Below are 24,571 nucleotides of genomic sequence, written 5' to 3'. Positions count from 1 at the left end.
CTTAACCAATCAACTTATGTAATGACATTTTTGGAAAGCTCTCACTGTCAGCTATCTTTTTGCTTCAGTGACATTTTGACGTCAAGTGTCAAATAAGCGAGTTATTCAGTGACAAAGAGACAAGTGTCAAGAAAACAGTGTTTTTGTCGTTTATAGTGAGTTTGACGTCCTCTAGCGGCCAAACCGTCCAATCAATCACGTGATTAGATCATATTTTCTGAAAGCTGACACTTTGGGCTACATTATTGTTTCAGTGACATTTTGACGTCAACTGTCAAATAAGCGAGTTATTCGAGGTCAAAGGGACAAGTGTCAAGAAAACATTGTTTTTGTCTGCTAGTGACTTTGACGTCCTCTAGCGGCCAAACCACTTAACCAATCAACTTAAATTATGACATTTTTGGAAAGCTCTCACCGTGAGCTATCTTTTTGCTTCAGTGACATTTTGACGTCAAGTGTCAAATAAACGCGGTACTCAAGGTTAAAGTGTCAAAAGTGTCAAAAAATCACTCTAGAGTGACTTGCGTCACTTTGACGCCCTCTAGCGGCCAAACCACTTAATCAATCAACTTAAGTAATGGCATTTTTGGAAAGCTCTCACCGTGAGCTATCTTTTTGCTTCAGTGACATTTTGATGTCAAGTGTCAAATAAGCGAGTTATTCAAGGTTAAAGTGCCAAATTTGTCAAAAAACCACTCTAAAGTGACTCGCGTCACTTTAACGCCCTCTAGCGCCCAAACCACTTAACCAATCAACTTATGTAATGACATTTTTGAAAAGCGCTTACTGTGAGCTATCTTTTTGCTTCAGTGACATTTTGACGTCAAGTGTCAAATAAGCGAGGTATTCAAGGTTAAAGTGTCAAAAGTGTCAAAAAACCACTCTAGAGTGACTCGCGTCACTTTGACGCCCTCTAGCGGGCAAACCACTTAATCAATCAACTCAAGTAATGACAATTTTGGAAAGCTCTCACTGTAAGCTATCTTTTTGCTTCAGTGACATTTTGACGTCAAGTGTCAAATAAGCGAGTTATTCAAGGTTAAAGTGACAAAAGTGTCAAAAAACTACTCTAGAGTGACTTGCGTCACTTTGACGCCCTCTAGCGGGCAAACCACTTAATCAATCAACTCAAGTAATGACATTTTTGGAAAGCTCTCACTGTGAGCTATCTTTTTGCTTCAGTGACATTTTGACGTCAAGTGTCAAATAAGCGAGTTATTTAAGGTTAAAGTGTCAAAAAACCACTGTAAGGTGACTTACGTCACTTTGACGCGCTCTAGCGGCCAAACCACTTAACTAATCATCTTAAGTAATGACATTTTTGGAAAGCACTTACAGTAAGCTATCTTTTTGATTCAGTGACATTTTGACGTCAAGTGTCAAATAAGCGAGTTATTCAAGGTTAAAGTGTCAAAAAAACCACTGTAGAGTGACTTACGTCCATTTGACATCCTCTAGCGGCCAAACCACTTAACTAATCAACTTAAGTAATGACATTTTTGGAAAGCACTTACAGTAAGCTATCTTTTTGATTCAGTGACATTTTGACGTCAAGTGTCAAATAAGCGAGTTATTGACGGTCAAAGTGTCAAAAGTGTCAAAAAACCACTCTAAAGTGACTCGCGTCACTTTAACGCCCTCTAGCGCCGAAACCACTTAATCAATCAACTTATGTAATGACATTTTTGGAAAGCTCTCACTGTGAGCTATCTTTTTGCTTCAGTGACATTTTGACGTCAAGTGTCAAATAAGCGACTGATTTAAGGTCAAATCAAAAACTGTCAATTTTTGACCTAAAACCGAGTTTTTTTGACTTTTTTTCTGTTATTTGCAAAAATTGGGTCGATTTTGCGAGAGCGAAAAGCGCTGTTGTCAAGTGTCAAAAGTAAAAAAAATTGACACAAAGTCACATATGACATTAACGAGTGTAAAAAGGGAAATTACTAAGGTCAACTTTGACGCCCTCTAGCGGCCAAACGGTGCAACCTATCAACCCATGTTGCCATATCGTTAGAAAGCCCATTTCATTACCTATCCATTGACGTATAAAAGTTTATACAAAACGTCACAAATTAGGGAGTTATTGACGAATGAATGACACTGCACCGGAAAAAACTCCAAATTACAAGAGTCAACTTTGACGCCCTCTACCGGCCAAACCAAACCACCAACCCCATAACATTTATACCTCAATGGAAAGCCCGTTTCATCAGCAATCCATTGACGTACAAATATATCCAGAAAAGGTGGTAAATAAGCGAGTTATTAAGCAAAAACTGTCATCGAACATTTGAGACCACTGTCAACATTTTTCGCCCCACCCGGTATAATAAAACGACCAATCAACGAACAAAAATAGTTTAATAATGAAAAATATGAAATATTGACACATCGATGGATACATCAAAATTCGATCACAAACATTGAAAGTAGGGGGGGGGAGGAAAAGGGGGGGGGGGTGCACAATTTTGATTGGACAGGGAAGGGGGGGGGGAAAAAGGGGGGGGGGACCCTTAAATCTTAACCTAACAAATAGAAACATTATTTACTACTATTTTGTACTCGAATTGAGGTAGTTTGTACAGTTTAGGTACTTATATACTATGTACAATACAAATTTGAAAAATATATAATATTTATATATAATATATACAGGGTGGTTCGTTAAATGTACAAAATTTTTTGTAATTTTTAAAATCAGTCTTATGACGTTTCTGAGGTACTTGAACGTATACAAAAATGGTGGGGGGGGGTAGGGGGGGGGGGGACATCCCTTTTAAAGCCCTTTTTTTTTTTTTAATTTTTGGTCACCCTGTATATTCATTCAGTCAAGGGCTTTAACAGGGTGCGCAAACAAACAAAAACGTAAAAAAAGTAAAAATCAACAAATTTACAACAGCCACACGATTTTAGGTTAGAATTTTTACATTACGCACACACTTATAAGTAATATTGATTCCGGATATGTAAATTATTATTGTTATTTCTATGTACAGGGTGGACACGTGGTCGTGACGTAACGGCCGTGACCAAAGGTCACGTGACCCCCAGTAACTCTAGCCTGCTAGATCGTCGGAACAATCGCGCCCCATTAACCGACGAATCTAGTTTGTTGGACCGGTCGTGCGGCCCTTGAACTTGAACGCCCTCTAGCGGGAGCCCTAAAGGGGGTAACCCATGTTTTTCGGGCATTTTCGGAAAGCTTACGCTCTGGACTATCTTTTCGCTTCTATGACATTTTGACGTCAGTGGTCAATTGAGTTAGTTATGGAGGATTGAAGGAAAGAGTGTCAAAAAAAGTGACAGTTTTGTTAGGGGTGACTTTGACGGCCTCTAGCGGCCAAACGGTGTAACCAATCAACTCGTGTGGGCATATTTTCAGAAAGCTTACACTTTGGACTATCTTTTTGTTTCTATGACATTTTGACGTCAGTTGTCAAATAAGTTAGTTATCGAGGATTGAACGAAAGAGTGTCAAAAAAAAAGTGACAATTTTGTTAGGGGTGACTTTGACGGCCTCTAGCGGCCAAACGGTGTAACCAATCAACTCGTGTGGGCATATTTTCAGAAAGCTTACACTTTGGACTATCTTTTTGTTTCTATGACATTTTGACGTCAGTTGTCAAATGAGTGAGTTATCGAGGATTGAAGGAAAGAGTGTCAAAAAAAGTGACAGTTTTGTTAGGGGGTGACTTTGACGACCTCTAACGGCCAAACGGTGTAACCAATCAACTCGTGTAGGGACATTTTCAGAAAGCTTACGTCCCGGACTATCTTTTTGCTTCTATGACATTTTAACGTCAGTTGTCAAATAACGATGTTATTCATGGTCAAAGTATCTTGTGTTAAAAAAAAGTGACAGTTTTGTCACGGGTGACTTTGACGGCCTCTAGCGGCCAAACGGTGTAACCAATCAACTCGTGTAGGGACATTTTCAGAAAGCTTACGTCCCGGACTATCTTTTTGCTTCTATGACATTTTAACGTCAGTTGTCAAATAACGAGGTTATTCAAGGTTAAACTGTCTTGTGTTAAAAAAAAGTGACAGTTTTGTCAGGGGGTGACTTTGACGGCCTCTAGCGGCCAAACGGTGTAACCAATTAACTCATGAAGGGACATTTTCAGAAAGCTTACACTCCGGACTATCTTTTTGCTTCTATGACATTTTGACGTCAGTTGTCAAATAAAGGAGTTATTCAAGGTCAAAGCAACCCGTGTCAAAAAAGTGACAATTTTGATTGGTTAGGATGATAATAATAACACTGAAAAGTGTAAAACGTCAAAAATGGTAATAGAAAGTGTCAAAAGTCATACAATTTGAAATTTCAAACGTTAAATTAAGGTCAAAGCGACTGGTGTCAAAAAAGTGTCAATTTTGTTAGAGGCAACTTTGACGACCTCTAGCGGCCAAACGGTGTAACCAACCAACTCAAGCGGGGACATTTTTTGAAAGCTTAAACCATGCTCTATCTTTTCGCTTCTATGACATTTTGACGTAACTTGTCAGATAAGCGAGTTATTGAGGATTGACTGTAAGAGTGTCAGAGGAAAAAAACAGAAATGGCTTGCTAGTTAACAACAACTTATTTAACGCCCTCTAGCGGCCAAACGGTGTAACGAATTAATACGTGGGGGGATATTTTTGGAAAGCTTAAACTGCGGGCTACAAAATAGGTCATGTGACATTTTGACGTAACTTGTCAAATTGACAGGTTATTCAACGTCAAAGCAACCAGTGTCAGAATGGAGGCAGTTTCTGACTTTGACGCCCTCTGGAGGCTAGAAACAGAGTACTCAATCACACCAAAGCTTAGAATGTGAGTTATTTTTTTGCTTTAGTGACATTTTGACGTCAAGTGTCAATTAAGTGACTTATTTAGGGTCAAATCCAAAACTGTCACTTTTTCGAGTTTTTTTGACTTTTTTCACTTATTTGCACTTTTTTTATACACCATTGGAAAGAGAATAAAAAACGCTACAAAATGGCGTTTAAGCGGATTTTCTAGCTTTTTCAGTTTTTCAGATATTTCAATTCAAAAATTTGGGACATTTAGTGAGAAAAACGCTGTTGTCAAGTGTCAAAAGTAAAAAAAAATTGACACTACAAAGTGTCAAAGTCACAATTAACGCGAGTGCAAAAGGTTACAAATTAACAAGTGTCAAAGTCAAAAAAAAAATTCCATTTTAAAGTGTCAAAAGTCAAAACATGACAATTAAAAGAGGTGCACTTAAAAGTGTAAAATCTCAAAATTTCAAGTCAAAAAAACCGAGAAACGCCAAGTTTGAGTTGTCAAAAGTAAAAAAATTACACTGAAAAGTGTCAAAAGTAAAACTTAAAGTGTCAAAAGAGTTGTCCGAGTGTAACTTTCTTAAATGGCCCTTTAGAGCAAAGGTCATTGAGAGCAACTTTGTAGACCGCAGAATTTCCTACAACTCTTCTCATTTACGCTTTTGACGTCAAGTGTCAAATAAGCGAGTTATTCAAGGTCAAAGTGTCATAAATCACTGTAAAGTGAATTAAACGCCCTCTAGCGGCCAAACCACTCAACCAATCAATTCGAGTAATGACATTTTTGGAAAGCTCACTCTGTGACCTAGCTTTTCGATTCAGTGACATTTTGACGTCAAGTGTCAAATAAGCGAGTTATTGAGTAATGAATGAAAGAGTGTACTGGAAAAGTTCAAAGTTACTTAGGTCAACTTTAGGGCCCTCTAGCGGTCAAACAGTACAATTTAGTGAGCAACTTTTATACGTCGCTGGAAAGCCCTTTTAACGAGCTTTCCATTGAGGTATAAAAGTTTATACAAAGTGGACCAAATAAGCGAGCGACGAGCGAATGAATGAAAGAGTGTACTGAAAAGTTCAAAACTACTTTGGTCAACTTTAGGGCCCTCTAGCGGCCAAACAGTACAATTTAGTTAGGAACTTTTATACGTCGCTGGAAAGCCCTTTTAACCAGCTTTCCATTGAGGTATAAATTGATATACAAAGTGGACCAAATAAGCGAGCGACGAGCGAATGAATGAAAAAGTGTACTGAAAAGTTCAAAACTACTTTGGTCAACTTTACGGCCCTCTAGCGGTCAAACAGTACAATTCAGTTGGGAACTTTTATACGTCGCTGGAAAGCCCTTTTAACCAGCTTTCCATTGAGGTATAAAAGTTTATACAAAGTGGACCAAATAAGCGAGTTATTGAGAAAAACAGTACAATTTAGTTAGGAACTTTTATACGTCGCTGGAAAGCCCTTTTAACCAGCTTTCCATTGAGGTATAAAAGTGAGTTATTGAGTTTATTGGAATAAGCGAGTTATTGAGAAAAACAGTACAATTTAGTTAGGAACTTTTATACGTCGCTGGAAAGCCCTTTTAACCAGCTTTCCATTGAGGTATAAAAGTTTATACAAAGTGGACCAAATAAGCGAGCGACGAGCGAATGAATGAAAGAGTGTACTGAAAAGTTCAAAACTACTTTGGTCAACTTTACGGCCCTCTAGCGGTCAAACAGTACAATTTAGTGAGCAACTTTTATACGTCGCTGGAAAGCCCTTTTAACCAGCTTTCCATTGAGGTATAAATTGATATACAAAGTGGACCAAATAAGCGAGCGACGAGCGAATGAATGAAAGAGTGTACTGAAAAGTTCAAAACTACTTTGGTCAACTTTAGGGCCCTCTAGCGGCCAAACAGTACCATTTAGTTATGAACTTTTATACGTCGCTGGAAAGCCCTTTTAACCAGCTTTCCATTGAGGTATAAAAGTTTATACAAAGTGGACCAAATAAGCGAGCGACGAGCGAATGAATGAAAGAGTGTACTGAAAAGTTCAAAACTACTTTGGTCAACTTTACGGCCCTCTAGCGGTCAAACAGTACAATTTAGTGAGCAACTTTTATACGTCGCTGGAAAGCCCTTTTAACCAGCTTTCCATTGAGGTATAAATTGATATACAAAGTGGACCAAATAAGCGAGCGACGAGCGAATGAATGAAAGAGTGTACTGAAAAGTTCAAAACTACTTTGGTCAACTTTAGGGCCCTCTAGCGGCCAAACAGTACCATTTAGTTATGAACTTTTATACGTCGCTGGAAAGCCCTTTTAACCAGCTTTCCATTAAGGTATAAAAGTTTATACAAAGTGGACCAAATAAGTGAGTTATTGAGGAATGAATGAAAGAGTGTACTGGAAAAGTTCAAAATTGCTTAGGTCAACTTTAGGGCCCTCTAGCGGCCAAACAGTACAATTTAGTTAGGAACTTTTATACGTCGCTGGAAAGCCCTTTTAACCAGCTTTCCATTGAGGTATAAAAGTTTATACAAAGTGGACCAAATAAGCGAGCGACGAGCGAATGAATGAAAGAGTGTACTGAAAAGTTCAAAACTACTTTGGTCAACTTTAGGGCCCTCTAGCGGCCAAACAGTACAATTTAGTTAGGAACTTTTATACGTCGCTGGAAAGCCCTTTTAACCAGCTTTCCATTGAGGTATAAATTGATATACAAAGTGGACCAAATAAGCGAGCGACGAGCGAATGAATGAAAGAGTGTACTGGAAAAGTTCAAAACTACTTTGGTCAACTTTACGGCCCTCTAGCGGCCAAACAGTACAATTTAGTTAGGAACTTTTATACGTCGCTGGAAAGCCCTTTTAACCAGCTTTCCATTGAGGTATAAATTGATATACAAAGTGGACCAAATAAGCGAGCGACGAGCGAATGAATGAAAGAGTGTACTGAAAAGTTCAAAACTACTTTGGTCAACTTTAGGGCCCTCTAGCGGCCAAACAGTACCATTTAGTTATGAACTTTTATACGTCGCTGGAAAGCCCTTTTAACCAGCTTTCCATTAAGGTATAAAAGTTTATACAAAGTGGACCAAATAAGTGAGTTATTGAGGAATGAATGAAAGAGTGTACTGGAAAAGTTCAAAATTGCTTAGGTCAACTTTAGGGCCCTCTAGCGGCCAAACAGTACAATTTAGTTAGGAACTTTTATACGTCGCTGGAAAGCCCTTTTAACCAGCTTTCCATTGAGGTATAAAAGTTTATACAAAGTGGACCAAATAAGCGAGCGACGAGCGAATGAATGAAAGAGTGTACTGAAAAGTTCAAAACTACTTTGGTCAACTTTAGGGCCCTCTAGCGGCCAAACAGTACAATTTAGTTAGGAACTTTTATACGTCGCTGGAAAGCCCTTTTAACCAGCTTTCCATTGAGGTATAAATTGATATACAAAGTGGACCAAATAAGCGAGCGACGAGCGAATGAATGAAAGAGTGTACTGGAAAAGTTCAAAACTACTTTGGTCAACTTTACGGCCCTCTAGCGGCCAAACAGTACAATTTAGTTAGGAACTTTTATACGTCGCTGGAAAGCCCTTTTAACCAGCTTTCCATTGAGGTATAAATTGATATACAAAGTGGACCAAATAAGCGAGCGACGAGCGAATGAATGAAAGAGTGTACTGGAAAAGTTCAAAACTACTTTGGTCAACTTTACGGCCCTCTAGCGGCCAAACAGTACAATTTAGTTAGGAACTTTTATACGTCGCTGGAAAGCCCTTTTAACCAGCTTTCCATTGAGGTATAAAAGTTTATACAAAGTGGACCAAATAAGCGAGCGACGAGCGAATGAATGAAAGAGTGTACTGAAAAGTTCAAAACTACTTTGGTCAACTTTACGGCCCTCTAGCGGCCAAACAGTACAATTTAGTGAGCAACTTTTATACGTCGCTGGAAAGCCCTTTTAACCAGCTTTCCATTGAGGTATAAATTGATATACAAAGTGGACCAAATAAGCGAGCGACGAGCGAATGAATGAAAGAGTGTACTGAAAAGTTCAAAACTACTTTGGTCAACTTTAGGGCCCTCTAGCGGCCAAACAGTACCATTTAGTTATGAACTTTTATACGTCGCTGGAAAGCCCTTTTAACCAGCTTTCCATTAAGGTATAAAAGTTTATACAAAGTGGACCAAATAAGTGAGTTATTGAGGAATGAATGAAAGAGTGTACTGGAAAAGTTCAAAATTGCTTAGGTCAACTTTAGGGCCCTCTAGCGGCCAAACAGTACAATTTAGTTAGGAACTTTTATACGTCGCTGGAAAGCCCTTTTAACCAGCTTTCCATTGAGGTATAAAAGTTTATACAAAGTGGACCAAATAAGCGAGCGACGAGCGAATGAATGAAAGAGTGTACTGAAAAGTTCAAAACTACTTTGGTCAACTTTAGGGCCCTCTAGCGGCCAAACAGTACAATTTAGTTAGGAACTTTTATACGTCGCTGGAAAGCCCTTTTAACCAGCTTTCCATTGAGGTATAAATTGATATACAAAGTGGACCAAATAAGCGAGCGACGAGCGAATGAATGAAAGAGTGTACTGGAAAAGTTCAAAACTACTTTGGTCAACTTTACGGCCCTCTAGCGGCCAAACAGTACAATTTAGTTAGGAACTTTTATACGTCGCTGGAAAGCCCTTTTAACCAGCTTTCCATTGAGGTATAAATTGATATACAAAGTGGACCAAATAAGCGAGCGACGAGCGAATGAATGAAAGAGTGTACTGAAAAGTTCAAAACTACTTTGGTCAACTTTAGGGCCCTCTAGCGGCCAAACAGTACCATTTAGTTATGAACTTTTATACGTCGCTGGAAAGCCCTTTTAACCAGCTTTCCATTAAGGTATAAAAGTTTATACAAAGTGGACCAAATAAGTGAGTTATTGAGGAATGAATGAAAGAGTGTACTGGAAAAGTTCAAAATTGCTTAGGTCAACTTTAGGGCCCTCTAGCGGCCAAACAGTACAATTTAGTTAGGAACTTTTATACGTCGCTGGAAAGCCCTTTTAACCAGCTTTCCATTGAGGTATAAAAGTTTATACAAAGTGGACCAAATAAGCGAGCGACGAGCGAATGAATGAAAGAGTGTACTGAAAAGTTCAAAACTACTTTGGTCAACTTTAGGGCCCTCTAGCGGCCAAACAGTACAATTTAGTTAGGAACTTTTATACGTCGCTGGAAAGCCCTTTTAACCAGCTTTCCATTGAGGTATAAATTGATATACAAAGTGGACCAAATAAGCGAGCGACGAGCGAATGAATGAAAGAGTGTACTGGAAAAGTTCAAAACTACTTTGGTCAACTTTACGGCCCTCTAGCGGCCAAACAGTACAATTTAGTTAGGAACTTTTATACGTCGCTGGAAAGCCCTTTTAACCAGCTTTCCATTGAGGTATAAATTGATATACAAAGTGGACCAAATAAGCGAGCGACGAGCGAATGAATGAAAGAGTGTACTGGAAAAGTTCAAAACTACTTTGGTCAACTTTACGGCCCTCTAGCGGCCAAACAGTACAATTTAGTTAGGAACTTTTATACGTCGCTGGAAAGCCCTTTTAACCAGCTTTCCATTGAGGTATAAAAGTTTATACAAAGTGGACCAAATAAGCGAGCGACGAGCGAATGAATGAAAGAGTGTACTGAAAAGTTCAAAACTACTTTGGTCAACTTTACGGCCCTCTAGCGGCCAAACAGTACAATTTAGTGAGCAACTTTTATACGTCGCTGGAAAGCCCTTTTAACCAGCTTTCCATTGAGGTATAAATTGATATACAAAGTGGACCAAATAAGCGAGCGACGAGCGAATGAATGAAAGAGTGTACTGGAAAAGTTCAAAACTATTTTGGTCAACTTTACGGCCCTCTAGCGGTCAAACAGTACAATTTAGTTAGGAACTTTTATACGTCGCTGGAAAGCCCTTTTCACCAGCTTTCCATTGAGGTATAAATTGATATACAAAGTGGCTCAAATAAGCGAGCGACGAGCGAAAGAAAAAATCCACACACAAAAAAATCACAATTTTGACGTAACTGGGTCACGCGACTCAAAAAAAAAAACCAGCAAACGGCTCTGTAGCCGGCGACGCGTCAAACCGTGACAGGTGACAGCCGTCAGGCGTCAAACTGCGACAGGTGACAGTTCTACCGCGTCGCGATGCGCGTCTTGCAACTCAGATCCTCCGGTTCGGTTTGTTCGGGCAACGTTGCCAAGTTTTCCGGCTCGTCCGGCTCGGGCGTGATCGGCGTGCCGCACTTGTGCTGCAAATAGTGGTGCCGTCTGCGAAACTTGTGCCGGCAACGGTCGCACGCAAACGGCTTCTCGTCGGTGTGAATGAGCGCGTGCGCCTTCAACTGGTTCGAGTCGCTAAACTTGGCCGCGCACCTCTCGCACTGGTACGGTTTCTCGCCGGTGTGCACGCGCAAGTGCCGGCGCAAGTTGGCCACTTGCACAAACTGCCGATCGCAATGGTCGCAGCGATACGGCCGTTCGCCGGTGTGCAGGCGCATGTGCGTCTTCAGATGGTGATCGCGAGTGAATCGTTTGTGACACTCGGCGCACTCGAACGGTTTCTCGCCGGTGTGCGTGCGTTCGTGATTCTGCAGAACGTGCTTGTAGCCAAACGAGCGATTGCACACGCCGCAAGTGAACTGTCTCTCTCTGTTTGGTTCTTTGGCGCCGCCGCACTCGGACGGCGTGGGGGACACTTCTTCTCGTTCCATCTTCCATCTTCTTTTACTGGTCGGGTCCACGTTGTTGTTGTTGTGGGAGGGAGAGAGAGGTTCGCTGCTCGTCACCGGGGAGGGGGGCGAGGGGGGCGATGGGGGCGGCCAGTTGAGCGGCATCAGCGGGTGGAACATCCCCTGGTTCAGGGTGGCCGCCATCAGCTGGCTGGCCATCAGAAATGGACTGAAGATGCCCTGCGCCTGGAACATTAGCGGCTGGTGGGGCTTGTCCTGGTCCTGGTCGGCCAGCAACGCTGCAAATTACAAGAAACGCTGTATCATCCGCCTAAACTTTTGTTTTTTTTTTTTAACTAATGACATGGGTTGCTTTGACTTTGAATAACTCTGTTATTTGACGTTTGACGTCAAAATGTCACTGAAGCAAAAAGATAGCCCACAGTGTAAGCTTTCTGAAAATGTCCCCCCACGAGTTGATTGGTTACACCGTTTGGCCGCTAGAGGCCGTCAAAGTTACCCCCTAACAAACTGGTCACTTTTTTGACACGAACTGCTTTGACCTTAAATAACCTCGTTATTTGACAACTGACGTCAAAATGTCATAGAAGCAAAAAGATAGCCCAGAGTGTAAGCTTTCTGAAAATGTCCCCCCACGAGTTGATTGGTTACACCGTTTGGCCGCTAGAGGCCGTCAAACACACCCCTCTGACAAAACTGTCACTTTTTTGACACCGGTCGCTTTGACATTGATTTTTTTTTTTACGTTTGACATTTCAACACTTTGTAGAATATTTTTTTACTTTCGGCATGTCAAACTTGACATTTCTGTCTTTGCGTCACTATTTTTTCAGATTTGTCACTTTTAAGTGCAACTTTTTACTTTTGACACTGGTCAGTGTCATTGTTTGACTTTTGACACTTTTCGTTACAATTTTTGACTTTTGACACTTTTCCTAACAATTTTTGACGTTTTGCACTTTTCAGTGTTATTATTATCAAACTAACCAATCGAAATTGTCACTTTTTTGACACGGGTCGCTTTGACCTTGAATAACTCTCTTGTTTGACAACTGACGTCAAAATGTCACTGAAGCAAAAAGATAGCCCAGAGTGTAAGCTTTCTGAAAATGTCCCCCCACGAGTTGATTGGTTACACCGTTTGGCCGCTAGAGGCCGGCAAAGTTACCCCCTAACAAACTGGTCACTTTTTGACACGAGCTGCTTTGACCTTGAATAACTCCCTTATTTGACAACTGACGTCAAAATGTCATAGAAGTGAAAAGATAGTTGAGAGTGTAAGCTTTCTGAAAATGTCCCCTCATGAGTTGATTGGTTACACCGTTTGGCCGCTAGAGGCCGTCAAACTCCTGACAGCTTCTATAACTTCATGGACCAGTTTCAACGCAGGTAATTAAAAGTTTGAGACTGAATAACTCGATTATTTGAAAAGTTATCGCAAAAGTGCTAATAACAAAAGTTGTAGGGAATTTCATTCCCTACAACACTTATTCCAATGACTTTTGCCCTAAAGGGCCGTTTAAGGGAGTTGCAGGCCAAAAACCCTTTTAAACGCATTTTTTTTACGTTTGACACTTTAAATAACACTTTTGACATGTAGAATAATTTTTTTACTTTCGGCATGTCAAACTTGACATTTCCGTCATGTCGGCACTATTTTTCCGGATTTGTCAGACTTTCCAGTGTTATTATTATCAGAATTGTCACTTTTTTGACAAGGGTTGCTTTGACCTTGAATAACTCCGTAATTTGACACTTGACGTCAAAATGTCACTGAATCAAAAAGCTAGGTCACAGAGTGAGCTTTCCAAAAATGTCATTACTCGAGTTGATTGATTGAGTGGTTTGGCCGCTAGAGGGCGTTAAAATCACTTTACAGTGATTTGTGACACTTTGACCTTGAATAACTCGCTTACTTGACACTCGACGTCAAAAGCGTAAATGAGTAAAGTTGTAGGAAATTCTGCGGTCTACAAAGTTGCTCTCAATGACCTTTGCTCTAAAGGGCCATTTAAAAAAGTTACACTAGGACAACTCTTTTGACACTTTAAGTTTTACTTTTGACACTTTTCAGTGTAATTTTTTTACTTTTGACAACTCAAACTTAGCGTTTCTCGTTTTTTTTTGACTTGAATTTTTGAAATTTTACACTTTTAAGTGCACCTCTTTTAGTTGTCATGTTTTGACTTTTGACACTTTAAAATGGATTTTTTTTTGACTTTGACACTTGTTAATTTGAAACCTTTTACGCTCGTGTTAATTGTGACTTTGACACTTTTTAGTGTCAATTTTTTTTTACTTTTGACGCTTGACAACAGCGTTTTTAACTCTCACAAAATGGCCCAATTTTTGAACTGAAATATCTGAAAAACTGAAAAAGCTAGAAAATCCATTTAAACGCCATTTTGTGGCATTTTTTATTCTCTTTCCAATGGTGTATAAAAAAATCAAATTTGGAGTGCAAATAACTGAAAAAAGTCAAAAAAACTCGAAAAAGTGACTTGTTTTGGATTTGACCCTAAATAAGTCACTTATTTGACATTTGACGGCAAAATGTCACTGAAACAAAATGATAGTTCAGAGTGTAAGCTTTCTGAAAATGTCCCCCCACGAGTTGATTGGTTACACCGTTTGGCCGCTAGAGGCCGTCAAACACACCCCTTGGCAAAACTGTGTAATTTTTTTTTGACACGAGCTGCTTTGACCTTGAATAACTCCCTTATTTGACATTTGACGTCAAAATGTCACTGAAGCAAAAAGATAGTCCAGAAGGTAAGCTTTCTGAAAATGTCCCCCCATGAGCTGATTGGTTACACCGTTTGGCCGCTAGAGGCCGTCAAAGTCACCCCTTGACAAAACTGTGTAATTTTTTTTTGACACGAGCTGCTTTGACCTTGAATAACTCCCTTATTTGACATTTGACGTCAAAATGTCACTGAAGCAAAATGATAGTTCAGAGTGTAAGCTTTCTGAAAATGTCCCCCCACGAGTTGATTGGTTACACCGTTTGGCCGCTAGAGGCCGTCAAACACACCCCTTGACAAAACTGTGTAATTTTTTTTTGACACGAGCTGCTTTGACCTTGATTAACCGCGTTATTTGACATTTGACGTCAAAATGTCACTGAAGCAAAAAGATAGTCCAGAAGGTAAGCTTTCTGAAAATGTCCCCCCACGAGTTGATTGGTTACACCGTTTGGCCGCTAGAGGCCGTCAAACACACCCCTTGACAAAACTGTGTCATTTTTTTTTGACACGGGTTGCTTTGATCTCGAATAACTCGCTTATTTGACAACTGACGTTAAAATGTCACTGAAGCAAAAAGATAGCCCAGAAGGCGACTAATAAAGGGCCGGCCCTTAATGAATCATTAACGCAAACTCCTCCCCGCGTTTTGACGGTAGAGGGCGCAGTCGCAAAATCCATTATCTCTTTCCCTCATTAGGCCCTTCGTATATCTAACCCTTTCGAAGGGCTTTTTGGGGTGGCCATTAAAACCCTTCCTGACGGTGGATTCTTAGTCTGGTTTATCGATTTTTAATAGGGGGGATACATTTTCTTCCCCTTTTGTTTTTTTAAGGAAAAAATTGTTTGGTGCAAACAAATTTTCAAATCAGAGACAAAATCGCTTGTAAAAGCGACTTGGAGTGGGAAAATGGCTGTTTTAAGCACATTTTTGGAATCCTCACTAAATTTCCTATCCAACGACATAAAAAAACACTAAAAAATTCAGTACAGTCAGGAAGAAAAATGGTGTCAAAGTTTGAACTTCCAGAAAGACAGTTTGAAAGGACAGTCAGGGACAAAATCGCTTGTAAAATTAACTTGGAGTAACAAAATGACAGTTTTAAGCACATTTTTGGAATCCTCACTAAATTTCCTATCTAATGACATAAAAAACACCAGGAAATTGAGTACACTCAGGTAAAAAAGTGGTGTTAAAATTTAAATTGCCAGAAAGACAGTTTGAAAAGACAGTCAGGGACAAAATTACTTGTAAAACCCATTTGGAGTGAGAAAATTACAGTTTTAAGCACATTTTTGGAATCCTCACTAAATTTCCTATCCAATGACATAAAAAAACACTAAGAAATCGAGTACAGTCAGGGAGAAAAGTGGTGTCAAAATTTCAACTGTCAGAAAGACAGTTTGACAAAACAGTCAGGGACAAAATCGCCTACAAAATCCACTTGGAGTGGGAAAATGACTGTTTTAAGAACATTTTTGGAATCATCACTAAATTTCCTATCCAATGACATAGAAAAACACTTAAAAATTTGATACAGTCAAGGAGAAAAGTGAGGTCAAATTTGAAACTTCCACAAAGACAGTTTGAAAGGACAGTCAGGGACAAAATCGCTTGTAAAACCCACTTGGAGTGAGAAAATGACAGTTTTAAGCACATTTTTGGAATCCTCACTAAATTTGCTATCCAATGACGTAAAAAAACATTTTAAAAATTGGTACAGTCAGGTAGAAAAGTTGTGTCAAAGTTTAAACTGCCGGAAAGACAGTTTGAAAATACAGTCAGGGAGAAAATCACTTGTAAAACTCACTTGGAGTGAGAAAATGACAGTTTTAAGCACGTTTTTGGAATCCTCACTAAATTTCCTATCTAATGACGTAAACAAACATTTTAAAATTTGGTACAGTCAGGTAGAAAAGTTGTGTCAAAGTTTAAACTGCCAGAAAGACAGTTTTAAAAGACAGTCAGGGACAAAATCACTTGTAAAACCCACTTGGAATGGCAAAATGACAGTTTTAAGCACGTTTTTGGAATCCTCATTAAATTTCCTATCTAATGACGTAAAAAAACACCAGAAAATTGAGTACACTCAGGGAGAAAAATGGTGTCAAAGTTTAAACTGCCAGAAAGACAGTTTGAAAAGACAGTCAGGGACAAAATTGCTTGTAAAACTCACTTGGAGTGAGAAAATGGCTGTTTTAAGCACATTTTTGGAATCCTCACTAAATTTCCTATCCAACGACATAAAAAAACACTAAAAAATTCAGTACAGTCAGGAAGAAAAGTGGTGTTAAAGTTTGATCTGTCCGAAAGACAGTTTGAAAAGACAGTCAAGGACAAAATCGCTTGTAAAACCCACTTGGAGTGAGAAAATGACAGTTTTAAGCACATTTTTGGAATCCTCACTAAATTTCCTATCTAATGACATAAAAAAACATTTTAAAATTTGGTATAGTCAGGTAGAAAAGTTGTGTCAAAGTTTAAACTGCCAGAAAGACAGTTTTAAAAGACAGTCAGGGACAAAATCGCTTGTAAAACTCACTTGGAGTGAGAAAATGACAGTTTTAAGCACATTTTTGGAATCCTCACTAAATTTCCTATCTAATGACATAAAAAAACATTTTAAAATTTGGTATAGTCAGGGAGAAAAGTTGTGTCAAAGTTTAAACTGCCAGAAAGACAGTTTTAAAAGACAGTCAGGGACAAAATCGCCTACAAAATCCACTTGGAGTGGGAAAATGACTGTTTTAAGCACATTTTTGGAATCGTCACTAAATTTCCTATCCAATGACATAGAAAAACACTTAAAAATTTGATACAGTCAGGGAGAAAAGTGAGGTCAAATTTGAAACTTCCACAAAGACAGTTTGAAAGGACAGTCAGGGACAAAATCGCTTGTAAAACCCACTTGGAGTGAGAAAATGACAGTTTTAAGCACATTTTTGGAATCCTCACTAAATTTCCTATCTAATGACGTAAACAAACATTTTAAAATTTGGTACAGTCAGGTAGAAAAGTTGTGTCAAAGTTTAAACTGCCAGAAAGACAGTTTTAAAAGACAGTCAGGGACAAAATCACTTGTAAAACCCACTTGGAATGGCAAAATGACAGTTTTAAGCACATTTTTGGAATCCTCACTAAATTTCCTATCCAACGACATAAAAAAACACTAAAAAATTCAGTACAGTCAGGAAGAAAAATGGTGTCAAAGTTTGAACTTCCAGAAAGACAGTTTGAAAGGACAGTCAGGGACAAAATCGCTTGTAAAATTAACTTGGAGTAACAAAATGACAGTTTTAAGCACATTTTTGGAATCCTCACTAAATTTCCTATCTAATGACATAAAAAACACCAGGAAATTGAGTACACTCAGGTAAAAAAGTGGTGTTAAAATTTAAATTGCCAGAAAGACAGTTTGAAAAGACAGTCAGGGACAAAATTACTTGTAAAACCCATTTGGAGTGAGAAAATTACAGTTTTAAGCACATTTTTGGAATCCTCACTAAATTTCCTATCTAATGACGTAAAAAAACATTTTAAAATTTGATACAGTCACGTAGAAAAGTGAGGTCAAATTTGAAACTGCCAGAAAGACAGTTTTAAAAGACAGTCAGGGACAAAATCACTTGTAAAACCCACTTGGAATGGCAAAATGACAGTTTTAAGCACATTTTTGGAATCCTCACTAAATTTCCCATCCAATGACGTAAAAAAACATTTTAAAATTTGGTACAGTCAGGTAGAAAAGTGGTGTTAAAGTTTAAACTGCCAGAAAGACAGTTTGAAAGGACAGTCAGGAACAAAATCGCATGTAAAACCAACTTGGAGTAACAAAATGACAGTTTCAAGCACATTTTTGGAATCCTCATTAAATTTCCTATCTAATGACGTAAAAAAGCATTTTAAAATTTGGTACAGTCAGGTAGAAAAGTGGTGTCAAAGTTTAAACTACCAAAAAGACAGTTTGAAAGGACAGTCAGGAACAAAATCGCATGTAAAACCCATTTGGAGTGAGAAAATGACAGTTTTAAGCACATTTTTGGAATCCTCACTAAATTTCCTATCCAATAACATAGAAAAACACTTAAAAATTTGATACAGTCAGGGAGAAAAGTGAGGTCAAAGTTTAAACTACCAAAAAGACAGTTTGAAAGGACAGTCAGGGACAAAATCGCTTGTAAAACCCACTTGGAATGGCAAAATGACAGTTTTAAGCACATTTTTGGAATCCTCACTAAATTTCCTATCTAATGACGTAAAAAAACATTTTAAAAATTGGTACAGTCAGGTAGAAAAGTTGTGTCAAAGTTTAAACTGCCGGAAAGACAGTTTGAAAATACAGTCAGGGAGAAAATCACTTGTAAAACTCACTTGGAGTGAGAAAATGACAGTTTTAAGCACATTTTTGGAATCCTCACTAAATTTCCTATCCAATAACATAGAAAAACACTTAAAAATTTGGTACAGTCAGGTAGAAAAGTTGTGTCAAAGTTTAAACTGCCAGAAAGACAGTTTGACAAGACAGTCAGGGACAAAATTACTTGTAAAACCCATTTGGAGTGAGAAAATGACAGTTTTAAGCACATTTTTGGAATCCTCACTAAATTTCCTATCCAATAACATAGAAAAACACTTAAAAATTTGGTACAGTCAGGTAGAAAAGTTGTGTCAAAGTTTAAACTGCCAGAAAGACAGTTTGACAAGACAGTCAGGGACAAAATTACTTGTAAAACCCATTTGGAGTGAGAAAATGACTATTTTAAGCACATTTTTGGAATCCTCACTAAATTTCCTATCCAATGACGTAAAAAAACATTTTAAAAATTGGTACAGTCAGGTAGAAAAGTGGTGTCAAAGTTTAAACTGCCAAAAAGACAGTTTTAAAAGACAGTCAGGGACAAAATCACTTGTAAAACCCACTTGGAATGGCAAAATGACAGTTTTAAGCACATTTTTGGAATCCTCACTAAATTTCCTATCTAATGACATAAAAAAACATTTTAAAATTTGGTACAGTCAGGTAGAAAAGTTGTGTCAAAGTTTAAACTGCCAAAAAGACAGTTTTAAAAGACAGTCAGGAACAAAATCACTTGTAAAACTCACTTGGAGTGACAAAATGACAGTTTCAAGCACATTTTTGGAATCCTCACTAAATTTCCTATCCAATGACGTAAAAAAACACTAGGAAATTGAGTACAGTCAGGGAGAAAAGCGACAAGGGAAATTCGACCGTAAGTCGCTAATTTTTTTTTGGTTTTAATCGCCTCGGGCCGCCATTTTAATTTGGTAGAGACGATTAAATTGGGCGTTTGATTAATCAAAAGAAAAAAAAAACATTTCCTGTACGTATGTACACTCTCGCACTGAATTAATATTAAATTAGATCCATTATCAGGCAAAAATGGCTACTTTCAAATTTTTTTTTCTTTCACACCAAAGAAACGGGTTTACAATCACTTATCGACCCGAAAAATCGACTTTTAACAGTGACTGTACATTGTGCATCATCATCCTAAACCGCTAAAACAATAAGGACCAAACTGGCTTCAAAAATTCCTTAGTAACTAATGGCAAATGCGCACCGTGTGGGATGCAAAAATCGCCCTAAACGACAACTTTGCTTGCCAAGTCAAAAAAGTCGCATATCTTGGAAACGGTTAGAGTTACAAAAAATTAGCAAGAGACCAAAAATGTTCAGAATCACTTTTTGCACTCGGTTGACTAGGTTTACACCAGTTTCACCTATTTAAAATGGGGTAAACGCGGTCACAACTGGAAGAGCCTTACTGACAAATTTCTTTTGTTTTTTTGGACACCCTGTATACTCTTAATCGCGCTGCTGCTTGCAGGAGATGATAGAGCAGTTCAAGACGAATATTTTGACATTTTTACGGTCACCAAAACTGGAAAAACAACCGAGATACGGAATTTTCAAAATTTTCTGACAATTTTCCAAAAAAAAATCAAAAATATTGAATATCTCCCGAACGATGGGAGATACGGAAATTTAGCAAGAGACCAAAAATGTTCAAAATTGCTTTCTACGTCCAAACGACCTAATTTACACCAGTGTCACTTATTTAAAATGAGGTAAACGCGGTCACAATTGGAAGAGCCTTACTGACAAATTTCTTTTGTTTTTTTGAACACCCTGTATACTCTTAATCGTGCTGCTGCTTGCAGGAGATGATAGAGCAGTTCAAGACGAATATTTTGACATTTTTACGGTCACTGAAACTGGAAAAATAACCGAGATACGGAATTTTGAAAATTTTGTGACATTTTTCCAAACAAAAAATCAAAAATATTGAATATCTCCGGAACGGTTAGAGAAACGAAAATTTGACAAGAGACCAAAAATAAAGAGAATTTTATGGAAAATATTTTGAGGTTTTTCTCGTTATCGAAAACCGAAAAATAACCGAGTTACAGGGTGTTCAAATTTTAGACCACAATTTCAACAATTTGTTGCACTAAACCAGTTTTTGCTAAATAACTCAGAAACGGTGACAGTTACAAAAAACTTGAAAGAGACCAAAAATGTTCCTAATCAACTATTTGACCCAACACCGTGAATCTCCAGGACCGTTTTTGCTTCCACTATACAGAGTGTGCACGAAAAGTATGGTGAATTACTATTTTTGGCCACCCTGTACGTATCTTTTTAGTTAGAATTTTTTGCTTTACATCATTGAAAAGAGCAGCTCGAGACGGTTAATTTGAGTGGTTAAAACACCAGGAAATCCAAAAAATAACCGAGTTACAGGGTGTTCAAATTTTAGAAAACTGGTTTGGTTGCACCAAACCAGTTTTCGCTAAATAACTCACAAACGGTAAAAGTTACGAAAACTTCACGGGAGAGCAAAAATAAAGAGCGTTTTGTGAGGAAAATTTTGAGATTTTTTCGGTCACCAAAACTCCCATAACAACCGAGATACAGAATTTTGAAAATTTTGAAAACTATTCCACTTTTGGTGGTGTAAGGGGGGTGAAAATTGTGGTACAGGGTGCGTAAAAAATCGAGTTTACACGGGAAAATTGCGCAATTTAGTGCACTATACAGGGTGTAAGGTAAACTAGAAAAACACCAAAAAAAAAAACACTAAAATTGGTGTAAACGTACCTCGTTTCGTAGTGTTTTCCTGTAACAGCGGCATATTCTACGTTCGGTCGCACACAAAATGGTTCATGGCACACTAACACCAAAAAAAAAACAAAAAAACACGAAAAATAACAATCGACGATCTACTACTACTCGATCGGGTCGGTTGGAGTAATTGGAGCAACACCGCGTAGTGATCGGATCGACACTGAAACGTGCACTGACCAGAATGTACACTGGAAGGATGTGACCTACGCTAAACGAGTACGGTCCAACCCCCTCCCCACCCCTTTTGCCGCCAAACGGGGTGGTGGGGGGTTGGAGGGTGAGTAGGGGGTTGGCGGAACGAGCACGCTGGCAGAAGGAGCCGAGGCTCTGGCGGGGGTGGTGGAGGAGACCTGGTGAACCAAGTTTACGCCCGCGGACTCGAGGGGTGGTTTTTTGAATTTTCCCCCCGACTGTACTGGATTTTTTAGTGTTTTTTTTATGTCATTGGATGGGAAATTTAGTGAGGATTTCGAAAATGTGCTTAAAACTGTCATTTTCCCACTCCAAGTGGGTTTTATAGGTGATTTTGTCCTTGACTGTCCAGTCAAACTGTCTTTCTGGTAGTTTAAAGTTTAACACCATTTTTCTCCCTGACTGTACTAAATTTTTTAGTGTTTTTTTATGTCGTTTGGTAGGGAATTTAGTGAGGATTCCAAAAATGTGCTTGAAACTGTCATTTTCCCACTCCAAGTGGGTTTTATAGGTGATTTTGTACCTGACTGTCCTTACAAACTGTCTTTCTGGCAGTTTAAATTTTAACACCAGTTTTCTCCCTGACTGTACTAAATTTTTTAGTGTTTTTTTATGTCGTTTGATAGGGAATTTAGTGGGGATTCCAAAAATGTGCTTAAAACTGTCATTTTCCCACTCCAAGTGGGTTTTATAGGTGATTTTGTACCTGACTGTCCTTACAAACTGTCTTTCTGGCAGTTTAAAGTTTAACACCACTTTTCTCCCTGACTGTACTTAATTTTCTAGTGTTTTTTTATGTCATTTGGTAGGGAATTTAGTGGGGATTCCAAAAATGTGCTTAAAATTGTAATTTTCTCACTCCAAGTGGGTTTTACAAGCGATTTTGTCTCTGACTGTCCTGTCAAACTGTCTTTCTGGCAGTTTAAACTTTGACACCACTTTTCTCCCTGACTGTACTTAATTTTAAAGTGTTTTTTATGTCATTTGATGGGAAATTTAGTGAGGATTCCAAAAATGTGCTTACAACTGTCATTTTTTTACTCCAAGTGGGTTTTACAAGCGATTTTTTCCTTGACTGTCCTTTTAAACTGTGTTTCTGACAGTTCAAATTTTAACACCGCTTTTCTCCCTGACTGTACCAAATTTTAAAATGTTTTTTTACGTCATCAGATAGGAAATTTAGTGAGGATTCCAAAAATGTGCTTAAAACTGTCATTTTCTCACTCCAAGTGAGTTTTACAAGCGATTTTGTCCCAGACTGTCTTTTCTAGCTGTCTTTCTGGTAGTTCAAAGTTTAACACTATTTTTCTCCCTGACTGTACTCAATTTCCTGGTGTTTTTTACGTCATTGAATAGGAAATTTAGTGAGGATTCCAAAAATGTGCTTAAAACTGTCATTTTCCCACTCCAAGTGGGTTTTAGAAGCGATTTTGTCTCTGACTGTCCTTTCAACCTGTCTTTCTGGCACTTCAAACTTTGACACCACTTTTCTCCCTGACTGTACCAAATTTTAAAATGTTTTTTTATGTCATCAGATAGGAAATTAAGTGAGGATTCCAAAAATGTACTTAAAACAGCCATTTTCTCAGTCCAAGTGGGTTTTACAGGCGATTTTGTACCTGACTGTCCTGTCAAACTGTCTTTCTGGCAGTTTAAATTTTGACACCGCTTTTCTCCCTGACTGTACTGAATTTTTTAGTGTTTTTTTATGTCATTTGATAGGGAATTTAGTGAGAATTCCAAAAATGTGCTTAAAATTGTTATTTTCCCACTCCAAGTGGGTTTTACGTGCGATTTTCTACTTGACTGTCCTTACAAACTGTCTTTCTGGTAGTTTAAAGTTTGAAACCCCTTTTCTCCCTGACTGTACCAAATTTTAAAATGTTTTTTTATGTCATCAGATAGGAAATTAAGTGAGGATTCCAAAAATGTACTTAAAACAGCCATTTTCTCAGTCCAAGTGGGTTTTACACGCGATTTTGTCTCTGACTGTACTGTCAAACTGTCTTTCTGGCAGTTCAAATTTTAACACTACTTTTCTCCCTGACTGTACCAAATTTTTTAGTGTTTTTTATGTCATTGGATAGGAAATTTAGTGAGGATTCCAAAAATGTGCCTATAACTGTAATTTTCTCACTCCAAGTGGGTTTTACAAGCGATTTTGTCTCTGACTGTCCTGTCAAAGTGTTTTTCTGGCAGTTTAAAGTTTGACACCACTGTTCTCCCTGACTGTACTAAATTTTTTAGTGTTTTATTACGTCATTAGATAGGAAATTTAGTGAGGATTCCAAAAATGTGCTTAAAACAGTCATTTTCTTACTCCAAGTGGGTTTTACAGGCGATTTTATCCTTGACTGTCCAGTCAATTTTGACAGTTTAAGTGTCAAAATGGTCAAACTATCAAGCAACCGGTTTTTATTAAATATCTCGCAAACGGTAAAAGATACGAAAATTTTGAAAGAGAGCAAAATTGTTCAGAATTAAACGTAGAATCTGATCATGGAAGTTTAAATGGGCTCCAGGGCCCCTAAGGGGGGTCAGGAGCCGACAAACCAACACAACCCTGTTATTTGACACACCCTGTATACATTTGACAAAAACTGGTCATGTGACTGGTAGGACAGGAAAGAGCACTCAAAGAGCGTTATTTTGAGTGGTTTGCGCATCCTGTAAGTCAAAAAATGGCGGAGTTATTCAATTTTGACTGTTTAAGTGTCAAAATGGTCAAAATAACAAGCAACCGGTTTTTATTAAATATCTCGCAAACGGTAAAAGATGCGAAAATTTTGAAAAGGAGCAAAATTGTTCAGAATTGTACGTAGATTCTGGATGTGGAAGAAAACTGACCGAAAAGTGCACCAAATTGGATCACGTGACCGGAAAAGCGATTCATTGGTAAAAAACTTGAATGGTAACAAATAAACCCTCTCGAGGGTGGAATTTCGCTCCGATTCGGGTAA

At 38.4% G+C, this 24,571-nt stretch overlaps 1 protein-coding gene and 1 long non-coding RNA gene across 2 annotated transcripts; both read right to left on the bottom strand.

The window, feature by feature from the left end:
* Positions 1 to 2,342: 2,342 nt before the first annotated feature.
* LOC145738526 (uncharacterized) lies at positions 2,343 to 6,184 on the bottom strand. The gene is made up of 2 exons (XR_014180782.1): positions 5,615 to 6,184; positions 2,343 to 5,447 (listed from the first exon to the last, which is right to left on the bottom strand). It is a non-coding gene; the product is annotated as an uncharacterized LOC145738526 (long non-coding RNA).
* A 4,518-nt stretch (positions 6,185 to 10,702) lies between these two features.
* Positions 10,703 to 21,618, bottom strand: LOC145738514 (uncharacterized). Its single transcript, XM_081993366.1, has 2 exons — positions 21,393 to 21,618; positions 10,703 to 11,802 (listed from the first exon to the last, which is right to left on the bottom strand). Exons 1-2 carry the CDS (start codon positions 21,424 to 21,426, stop codon positions 10,967 to 10,969), a joined length of 870 nt encoding a protein of 289 aa, XP_081849492.1. The 5' UTR covers positions 21,427 to 21,618; the 3' UTR covers positions 10,703 to 10,966.
* Positions 21,619 to 24,571: the final 2,953 nt, after the last annotated feature.

This window comes from Ips typographus, linkage group LG15 (assembly GCF_016097725.1).
Source record: "Ips typographus isolate SLU linkage group LG15, UJ_Ityp_2.0, whole genome shotgun sequence".
Lineage (NCBI taxonomy): Eukaryota > Metazoa > Arthropoda > Insecta > Coleoptera > Curculionidae > Ips > Ips typographus.
This window is presented reverse-complemented; position numbering and strand designations above follow the sequence as displayed.

What these genes read in the sequence shown, in the direction of transcription:
- LOC145738514 (XM_081993366.1), bottom strand. Translation starts at nt 21,426, where the DNA reads ATGCCGCTGTTACAGGAAAACACTACGAAACGAG. An exon ending in GGAAAACACTACGAAACGAG is followed by an intron (nt 11,803 to 21,392) that starts GTACGTTTACAC and finishes TGTAATTTGCAG; the next exon opens with CGTTGCTGGCCGACCAGGAC.